General features: G+C 38.2%; 1 protein-coding gene across 1 annotated transcript; it reads left to right on the top strand.

The window, feature by feature from the left end:
• The first annotated feature begins 371 nt into the window (after positions 1-371).
• sumf2 (sulfatase modifying factor 2) lies at positions 372-5,551 on the top strand. The gene is made up of 9 exons (XM_079247678.1): positions 372-517; positions 589-736; positions 824-938; positions 1,039-1,083; positions 1,158-1,308; positions 3,028-3,083; positions 3,437-3,521; positions 4,502-4,643; positions 4,726-5,551. Exons 1-9 carry the CDS (start codon positions 463-465, stop codon positions 4,826-4,828), a joined length of 900 nt encoding a protein of 299 aa, XP_079103804.1. The 5' UTR covers positions 372-462; the 3' UTR covers positions 4,829-5,551.
• The last annotated feature ends 5,698 nt before the right edge of the window (positions 5,552-11,249 follow it).

The raw sequence follows: 11,249 nt of genomic DNA on the forward strand, positions 1-11,249 counted from the left end.
GGTTGTCTTTTTGTGAAGTGTTAACAATTGTTATAAAAATTCCACTCTCAAATCTGAATATTATTGTCATTATTCTAAAAATAACCTGTGATCACATTTCCTTCTCTAACAAACTATTGGTTCTATAAAATTGCTTTTATTTAGTTATTTATGCAAATAATACACTTTGTTTTTTGAAAGTGCTGCCTTTGGAATCAAACAAAGCTTTTTTGTGGAGAGAAATGGTTATTTCAGAGGAAAGATTCTGAAGAGGAAAGAGAATTTAAGTAGTTTACGTGAAGCGGAACCTTTTGCGTAACTCTTGTTCAACGTCGGATTCGTGAACGTTGCAACAGTAAAATTTGTCCGGCAGGAAAAATGATTTAAAAAAATTGACACCTTCTTTGCCGACAAAGTTATGCGTACAAATCTGTATGTATAGTAGTTTCATGTCAGTTTAAAAAAAGAATAAACCTGGAAGGAATGAAAGCTAAAGCCCTGCTCCGGTTATTGTCCGCGTGTTTCTTGTCAGTCGCGGGTAAGATTCCTTCCTCTGCTTGGAGAAAGTGAATTGATTTTCAACATGATGAGTTGGTTTCCTCGTGGCAGCTGCGGGAGAGATGCTGGACATCCCCAGGGGGACGATGATGATGGGAACCAGTGCGGCTGATGGGAGAGACGGAGAGTCACCCCTTAGGGAGGTGAAGGTGCAGCCTTTTAAAATAGACAAGTACCCTGTCACCAATGCTGATTTCAGGTAAACCAACTTGAAACCCGAAAAAAACACAAGATGCTATATACAGCTGAATGAATAGTCAGTTGTTTTCGTTTTCATTCACAACAGAGACTTTGTGAGAGCACAGAAATATAAAACTGAAGCTGAGACATTTGGCTGGAGTTTTGTGTTTCAGGACTTTGTGTCTGACGAGTTGAAGAGCAAAGTCACTCAGAGAATTGAGGTACTGAAAGTAAAAAAAACAAAAATTAAACAACAGATGGCAGCAAAACGTTGTTACAATAAGGCAAACTAATTGAACAATTTTTTTCTTTACTCTCTAGTCTGCTCCTTGGTGGTTGCCCATAGAGCGAGTGTTTTGGAGGCAGGTAAGCTTTTCTACTGGTAGTGTATCTGCATAAGCAGCTGGCACCTCACTTCTTCCCAACCCTTCACTGGTCAGCCTGCAGGACCTGGTTCAGGAATTCGGGAGCGTCTGGACTTTCCAGTGGTGCAGGTGAGCTGGAATGATGCTCAAGCTTTCTGCAGATGGAAAGACAAGAGACTGCCCACAGAAGAGGAGTGGGAGTGGGCTGCACGTGGAGGGCTACAAGGTACAGTACATATTCTGTAAACTTAAGAGTAAACTCTGAAAGTATGCAATGTCACTGTCAATGTGTGCAATGTTACTTGTGCAATGTACATTCCTGCCATGGGAATTCAGCACAAAAAAGTTGAATATATTTGTATATTTATTACAACTATAATATTTTATTAGTCTTTTTCCATGGGCATCGTTAGAAAGTAAAATGTGAAATTTGATGGCCATAAAAACTAGAAAAAGCTATTATTGAAATAATAGCAACTGTGAATGCCCATTTATTGAACTATGCTGAATGATTGAAATGAAATTACATAAGTCTAAGAAATTGAAAAAAAAAAGCACAAGTGACATTTTTTCTAATTGCCCCACATCAGGTTTGAACCCTTGAACTTCTGTATTGAAGCACATTAACTTTACTCACTATGCCACTTGTACTCTTAGTTGCACCCCGGAAAAAGCGTTGAAATTTTTTCCAATTGGGATGGGAAGGCCTGTTTTACACTTCAAGTAGAGTTTAATTAGCGGGATTGCAAAAACATGTGCAAGGACAACTAAACTCCAGTGAAGATGTGAAAGACTTTGTTCAATGTGAAAAACTTTTTTTTTTTTTAGTTGTTTAAGATTTATCAAAGTGTTGAAATGTTGCAGGGAGCATTGTTAGAACAAATCCTTCATATTTAACTGTGACATTTGCAAATAAATTCCTTTGCTCCTTGAAGTATGCAGCTGAGACCAATAGTTTACATTGAGCAGCCTGCAGAACTGCATGCCATCACACAAGCAACAGCCGATATGTGAAATGCTGCATTTGAACCCGTGCCTTGTATGTGTACCTGTGTCCCAGTGCACAAAATGGACCAATCACTGGAGGGGATTTTAACATTTGGCAAAAATGGGAATAACTTTAAAAGTTTACATGTTAGAAAGACCAAAAGTTGTAGCACATATCTCCTGAATGAGCTGAACAGTTTGATATTTGAATGGTTGAAGCGAGGCAAAAGGTGTAGGAGGAGTAGTGTGCCAAACATTTTGCAGGAAAGACAATGGGGATGGGAACTTGATGAACCGGACACTGCAAACTGGTGCAGAGCCCCAAAACCCTGTTGAAGCAGTTTTCAGCTCATTATGCAAAAACTGATCAATCGAGTTGCATTTTTGCAACATCCAATGCACAGTGGGTTTGAAAGACTTTCATCCAATCACAAGGCTTAATTAATTTTTTTTACAAAATGCTAAATATCTCAAAAACTGCAAAGATTTGAAATGACAAAAGTCATAGCACACTTCTCCCGAAGGAGCTGCAGGGTTTGAGATGTGAACGATTGAAGTGACTTGGAGGTCACCAAAGTTTGGCGGAATAATAATAAAAATTGCCGAACAGGATCTCAATAATGTGAATGCCCCCATGGGCAGTCACATTAATAAGTGTGTACATTTCTGTATCAAAGCTCACATGGAAAAAAAAAGAGCATTGGAAAAGATGAAAGACTGCAACGATTGACAGCATTGGGTGGACGTACAGGCAGCAATAATCAGGAGGTGAACAATGAACCATTTGAACTGGGCTGTTGTGGCAGCCCTTTCAAAAGAAAGGAGAAAAAAGATAATAATGTCTAAAATGTTAGAATCCTAACCTACAGTATCGTGGTTGGAATATATGTGTCCAGTGAAATGAGTTTGCATGATAATGCTCAGTTTTTTGCAGTTTATATTTTTGTTTGCTCTCCAGGTCGGACTTATCCATGGGGAAACAAGTTCCAGGCCAACAGAACCAACCTGTGGCAGGTCAGCCTCTTACAGTAATGCATGCTACACTGCAGTGACACTTTTTTCTGCTCTTGAAGATTTTAAAAATCTGTCAACATCTTCCACTCATTTCTGTAAACAAAATCCTCCTACTTTCTATGTCTCAGTAGACAGTTTGATTGAAATGGTTAAGACTTTGCTTAGATGGCCTGAATGTGCTGTTAACTTGGATGTATTATTGCATTAAGTGAGATGATTAAGGTTGTATTTAAAATAATATTTTTTTCTGTCAGTAAGGTAGACATGGACTCTTATCATGATTTCATATTTTTAAAAATGTCCAGAAGGAAGAAAATACAACAGCTACATGTTGTTTTGTCTGTCTTATTTAGGGAAAGTTTCCAGATCGAGACGCTGCAGAGGATGGATATCATGGCACCTCTCCTGTCACAGCATTTCCTCCTCAGAACAGTTATGGTAATTCTGCCTCCAAAAGGAATAACATGGAGATGTTGGAACCAAATAAAAGTGCCATTAATTAAAAGCATCAATTAAAAAAAAAAATTAAAAAAAGTTGTTACAGAAAAATATTTAAATGAGACTTTATGTAGAGATGCCACTACACACACAAAAACTGTCAAAGCATGTTATAGTTGGCATACAGTACCTACTCTAAAGGCTCGCACTATCACACATGAAATATCCTGATCAGACAGACAGAGAAATACTTGACCAGCAGTTTTATTCTCAAATATGTACATGTTCCTTGTGTGTAGACAGGCTGTGAACAGCTGGTACAGATCCTCTGTTAAAATAAAGTCACATTGCAAGTCATAGATCTATCTGACCCATGGTGCTAAAACACCACAGATTTAAGCAGTGAAGTCATTTCACATCAAACTGGCAAGAGTTTATAAAGCATGTCCTGAGTAGTTGGCTGCATATTGGTTCCTTATAGCACCAGTCACCTGTATGAATTAGATTAAGCATGTGGAGAAGATAAATTAAAGAATGGTTTTCAGCATTTCACTAGTATGTACTTAATGATGTAACAAATTCAGTAACAAATTGGAAATCAGAATTTCCAACTTCCCAGTAGGAGAAAAAAAGTTGGATTTACTAATACCAGAACCCCTATTAAGATTATTTATTCTGACTTTTAATGCACTAAATGTATAATCTTTTGTTTCCTTTAATTGATCTTATAAATCCATGGATTACTTGTAAATTGAGTTATTAGTAAATAAAGTTATTAAACCAACTATATAAACTATTTTATGGGGAAATATAATAAAAAGGACCCCTGATATGGGACTTTGAAGCTTTGACAAACATTTCATATTTTAGATTAGGAGTCCAACATGAAGCTAGATGAAGCGCAGCGTAAGTAACATAAATTTAACTAATGCTGTTTTCTTCTTTGAATGTTAAAAGTACAATGATGACTTTTTCTGTAGGATTGTATGACATGATGGGAAACACATGGGAGTGGACATCCACTCCCTTTCCAGCTGCACGGCCAATGTATGTGCTGCGGGGAGCCTCCTGGATCGACACCGTAGACGGTTCAGCCAATCACAAAGCTCGAATCACAACCAGGTGAGTTACTGAGTAAAAGGCCCAATGTTGAGATCATACATCTGCCTTGTGTGACTGATAGTTGTGATTCTGTGTTCCTCAGAATGGGCAATACCCCCGACTCTGCTTCTGATAACCTGGGATTCAGGTGTGCTGCCAGCGTTGGACAAAAACAAGCCAAGAAGAAAGACAAAGCAGAACTGTAGCAACAGAGTTCACTTGAAGCCGCAGTCTCTCATTTGTTCTTCATATGATGGCCTTCAAGTTGAATTCCAGTTAATGAAATGGACCAGTAAAAAAGGAAAGACTGATAAACGATTCTCTTGTGGAGAACTCAGAATTTTGTAGATTTCTTTTTTATTGTTTTGTAAACCATAATAATACGACAAAAAGAAAGACTCGCTTTTTTTAAAAAAAAGTCTTATTTCTACATAAAGTTGTGTCCATCTTAAAGAAAACTATAAATAAATAAATTTATTCATTGCACAGCAGGAAGGGGACACTATTTGACAGCCAACAGTGGTATTCTTCCTTTTTACAGGCTGGGATCTTTCTTTGTTGGGTTTGTGATGTGACTGGAAAGTAAATCAGTGCTTTTGTTTATTCACAGCTTCTCTAATCCCGATCTTGGCATTTTGTGTACTTTCTCATCATGAGTTGTTGGTTGATTGGACTCAGGCTGCTGGGTTCATTCTGAGAGAACTGCCGGCACTTTTGGTCAGGTATCAAGTTCCTGTGCAGAGCCAAGGCTTCTCTCTGTTTCAGAGAAATAAGTAGACATGACATGAAGAGATAAGCTGTGGAGGTGGAGTGAAAGGTGTTTTTGTGAAAACTGAAAGTAAAAAAAGAAAAATCTGCTCTTGAGCAACAATTACTTTCAGAGCACCTCTACAGTACCTGAAGCCCATGCAGATTTTTCAGAATAAACAAGCGGACTAATATGATTTTGCAGAATGTTTATACAAAATTGTTATTTTTCATATTAAACGTTTTTACATGGGTTTTTTTTTTTTTTTTTACTCCTGTGTATATTGAAGTGATTATATCAGTGACATAAAAACTAAAGAAATTCTATAAATATTTAAAAAATATTTAAAATATGACAAAATTATGTATTTTAGATAAGCAACTTCTGAAGATTCAATACATCTGTTTATGAAACAACTGCAGGGCTCACTTAACTCTTGTTTTTTCTTTCTGATCTGTTTTCATGCATTGCATCTAACGTGCAATGCACATTAAGCCCAGACTGGAGCAGGACAAGTTAAACATGGATTAATTGAACAATTCGTATAATCTGTCACCACTGTTGGATTGTATTTTATAACTTGGAAGCTGGATGTCTGCAAAGAATGAGGCATCGTGCAATATTTGAAACTTTGACTAACTTTAAGTTAACTTCTTTTCTCAGACAGTAACAAAATATTCCGACCAAGAACTTCACAGCTCTCCAATTATCTTCTTTTGTATGTGTAAAAGAAATATATATACATTTTCTCATTCATGTGGCTGGCTACCAGCAGCGACTGTAGAAAGTCACTTAACTTATTGTAAAGCATCAAGCTTTTGTTTTGATCATTTTTGGTCTTGTGTATGTGTTAACCAAATGTAACAAACGACATACAAAGACATAATTAGGGCTATTGTTTGTCTTGCTACAAGACAAACCTGGTGAGCTGTTTCTTATTGTTAGCCCTGCTAAGCTAAGCTAAGCTAATTGACTGCTAGCTACTGATTGCTAAAGTTACTCTCAAACTCTTGATTTAAAGAAAAGAAAAAATTTCCCAGCTTGAAATGTTCACACATTCTTTTTACAAATATTTTGATAAAATGCAAATATTTATTTAGATAAAAACAAGTATGAAAAGCTAGTTTTATGTAACCTAGTGGACTGTCAGATGTATTAAGTAATACATTCGAGGGGGGAAAAAAAGCATTTTAGAGTTAATGCAGGTATTAACAGGTTTTGGGATAACATATCAGAACAACATATAGGTAGAAACTAAAAAAAAAAAAAAAAAAAAAAAAAAAAAAAGCTATAAAGGAAGAAACAACTTTTTATTTGTGTTAGGATAAATTCTCAAAATGTATTAATGATGCTGAATTTTCTCCATAATTTATATAATAATGAAAACAACACAGGGTCTATTTTCTCTCAGACCATATATTTTCTCTGTTTTGTTTTGCACTGGAGAAACAACAGACAAAACTTGAATTCTATTAATTCTGACTAGTTTTACTGTCCTGTTTAGCATTAAATGTAAAGTATTGGAGCTGTCAGGTAAAAAAAGGATGACCGGTTTCTGAATATTTTGTGCTTTACAGGTGACCTACTTTTTACTGAAGGAAGTGCTACTAGACAGCTTTTAGTAAGATGTAGAAAAAAAACCAACCATACTGTAGTATCTGAATAAAAACTGAACCTACAATTATGGAAAAAGTTTCTTTAGTTAACAGTAAAAATTAAAATCAGTACTTTAAAAATAATTTGCATCGTACAACAATGATCTACAACATATTAATAAGTAGTGTGGATGACTCATTTCCACTCATGTCAGCAGATCTGCGACCAAAAAACAACCCTCAGCAAGAAATGACTGCAATTGGTGTTTTCCCAAAAGCCTTTCCAGTCAAAAATAAATTGATGACTAATCATAAGTGTGGTTTAGACAAGATACCCGCTTCACTTCCATTTACACTGACTAAATTTTTCCAGTCGCCATCTATTTCCTGCAAGTCTTCAGCTCTCAATGTTTGACTATTTTTATATAAGAACAGCTTAAACCAGGTGTCCTGTCCACAGTCTATGGTCCTGCGTCAAGCCTGAATAAATAGATTGCATCAAAATACAATAAAGCCACACCTCTTTGTCTCCCTGCTGCTCTGGTATGTTGGTGCGTCATGTAGTTGTGTTGCTGTAAAGAAGGAAGCCCAGACGAGCTACATGAGTCCCAGCCTCCAGTGACATCACATCATGTCATTTTGTGTGCCTGTGAGGACGCACACTGTTCAGGTAAAACAAGTTCAGTAGCATTCTGCTTGTTGTTCCTCCCTCTTTCTTGTTTTAGTCTTCCTCCTCCATGTGTATTTACACCTGACAGTATCAGCATACGCTTCAAGTGATACTGCTTCTGCCAGGCTGATCATGGACTACTCTCAACCTTTCTCAGTCCTCAATGAGAAACTGAGACCCCGATGCGTCTCCAGTGAGATTCTCTACTCTTCCCTGACCAGACTGGAAGAAAAACAGCTGGGCTTGCTCAGAAGGAAGTCCACATCTTATCAACCAATTGTTCGACTGACCGAACCAGAACCAGAAGATCCACAGGAAACTGAAACCAGTGCAGAACAAGATGATTTGAGCTGTGATGGTACAGAGGAGGGAAACTGTGATGATCTGGCCAACAACTTTCTGGACTCACGTCTTATCAGTGGTTTTAATTTGAAAGTTGAGGATGAAGATGAATTGGTTAACAATGACAGCAGCACCACAGAGACCGAGGACAAAGAGCTGGCTCCAGATGGGAAAAGAGACTCCATAAAGTCAGAAGCAGTGGCTGGTGCAGGAGGGAGCTCCTTCCAGAGGTGCTTCATTGATGGGACCGTACCAGATCTGATCAAGACTGGCAGGGCACTCAGCAGACGCAGGACACTGGGACACGTCTCAGACACGGTAGGAAAGAAAAAAACTGTTTTTATGTTTTTATGTTTGATATGAGACTATGCCAACAAATGTTTAATTAGTGTAAGGGTTAAATCTCCTGCAGCAGGCCTGTCAGACCTGTAATACTGGGAGGAGGCAGTCTGAGCGGTTACTTAACCCTCACACCAGAAGACAGAAAAAAGTACAAAATGAAAAATGTGAAACTGTTCCCATAAGATTTTTTCAGAACACTGATATATGACCATGTTGCTCTTCTACCAGACTGCAGGAAAACTCTTGTAAAAGTGATGATAGATGGCTTTACATCTTTATCTCCTGATGACGGCAGGAGAGCATGATTTGTGGTTGTGAGGTTGGAAACAGTGCTGGTGCAAAATGTTTTGTGCTTTATACTTATCTATGTATCTATGCCAGTTCTAACAATGCTTTCATGCTTGCAAAGTTTGTATCAAGTAACATTTCAGCCAGTACAACTGGATTTCTTCAGTTTCTACAATCTACATGATCAGTTTTCTTTTCATGTTATATTTTCCATGAGGTTGGACTTTTTTTGAGGAGACAAGTGATTATCTTTCCAGGAAGAAATACTTAAGTGTCCTGCAAAAAAAAAAAAAAAAAAAAAAAAAAAAAAAACAACAAAGAAAAAAACATTGCTATTTCATTATTTATAGCTTAAAGAAGTTCGTAGAGAAGTGGAACTGTCTCGGAGGCGAAGCATCAAGCTTAAACTTCAGGTGGACAAGCTACAGGAGAACAGCGATGGACCAGGTTGGAGTCATCACAGAGAGAGGGTAAGCCTTGCACCAGTACCAGGATATAGCATAAACCTGTGGAGCTGGTAATAACCTCTTTCTATTGATCTTTATACCAGGTTACAGAGGAGATTCTGTCCATTGTGAGGCTTCTGCACCCACTGACAGACCCAGAGTCCAGCCAGCCTGAGCCCAGAGATGGGGAACAACGCCTGGATGATGCACTTGCCCAGCTGCAAAATGTTGCACGCAAATTGGCAATCTGTCACACCAAACAGGTCAGGGCACTCGCATAAAACTCTTCACCTTTTTACACAACCCTGCAATAATGGTTTCAGTTGATTTTAGTGGGCATGTTTCTCATAGGTATGTTTGCTTCGCTCGTAATAGTGCATGGTCAGTTGACGAAGGTGGATAATCATTTACTTGGCTGGTGTAACTTGATATTTTCTCATAATGTTGGCTATTTTCAAATTTCAAAAGCAGGAAATATGGGAAGAAAAGAGTGAATACCTTTGAGTGGTACAACTATGAGTGGTACAACAGTAAATCACTGAGCACATCTAAAAAAAATTAACTTGGAAAGTAGTAAAAAAAATAATAAATAAAGAAAGAAAATAGTGTGATCGGCTTTATTTGACATGTAGATAATAAAGAGGCTCATTGATACAGTTTTATTGGCAGGGCACCAGATTTTTTATGTCGTCTACATAGTTGAGAACTGGCAGTCTGAAAATAAAAATTCCTGAGGCTTTTACGTAAGTAGGAAAGGTCATGTGAGAGGCATCTGTGCCCCATGAGATAAAGAGTTGTCATACCCTGAAATCATTAATTACTCCTCCCAGGAGTTAAGTTCAGCTATGTGGCTTGACAAGTTTAGAGGCGACAGCATCGGTGAGTTCGTCAGCTGTGTGTTTGTCCAAAATCTCACAGTGTGTGACTGAAAGTTTGGATAACATTAAAATCTACGGTAATAAGAGTGAATGAAATCAGGTGAATAATAACAGACGTGTGTCTTTAACCTTCCTCTTCTGCCTGTGTGTCGATTTAGGACTTTAAATCTGTAAAACATGAAGTGGAAGACAGTGCTATTCTTCAGCAGGCACTGAGGGACAGAGACGAGGCCATAGAGAAGTGAGTTCACACGCAGATGCACACACAGTCACGCTCCTCTTAATAACCACTAAATCAAGATTTAGGAGAAAAAGGAATTGAGTATTTGTGTTGAGAATTGAGTCATTCCTTCTGTTTTGTTGTGCAGGAAGAAGGCGATGGAGGGTGAGGTGCTGCGGAGTAAGACAGAAATGATGGCTCTTAACAATCAGCTGCTCGAAGCTGCTCAGAAACGTCTGGAGCTGTCGCTTGAGCTCGAGGCCTGGAAGGTAAACCTGAGACTTCTTTAGTGTTTAAGAGACTAAAGGAGTGAAAGGCTGTGCTGTCTGGACAAACAAGAACTTAAGTTTATATAAAAGCACAATTATTCGTGATGAAATAGAAGCAAACATATGAAATTCAGCCAGAAAAGTCAAGTAGAACACACGCACACAGACCCTCACACATATGCAGCAATTAGCATGAAGTACAGGTTAGAACTCAGAATTAATTCAGAGATGAAAGCTGCACGAAGGAAATAGAAAGGGCAATTAAAATTCACCTACATTGAGCACATGCGGTGTATGCAGGTGTTAATGCCAGCTGGTATCCTGCCACACTGTTTCTGCCTCAGGCTCATGTTGATCTGGTTTGCACTGAACTCCCTGCAGCATTACACTGAAACCACATCGCAGAATGTAACGCTAGCAAGCGCTGGGGCCGAATGTGACAACAATACTCCCACACATTTAAAATGTCAGCTGTTTAATTTGATTGCAATGAAATCAGCATCCACATAAGTTTGGGTTTGTTACTTCATGCATTAAAAAGGACATCTTCACAACCTGCTGTGGATAATAAACTCATCATTTTAATATGGAGGAGTGGTAACATCATGACCAGGCAGGTTGACTTGAGGCTGGAGGACCCAGATCAAAGTCACCCAAACTTGAATCAGAGCCTCATTTTGGGCCCCTGAGCAAAGCCCTCCCCAACTGTTCTCCAGGTGCCTAAACATGGCAGGCCATTGTGCTTTAGTAAAATCCACAAGGGATCACTGAGATTTAAGTAGTAATTTCCCAACTGAGATGAAAAAAGTAATTATAATAATTTTTTTTT

The sequence above is a fragment of the Telmatherina bonti genome, assembly GCF_933228915.1.
Source record: "Telmatherina bonti genome assembly, chromosome: 10".
NCBI lineage: Eukaryota > Metazoa > Chordata > Actinopteri > Atheriniformes > Telmatherinidae > Telmatherina > Telmatherina bonti.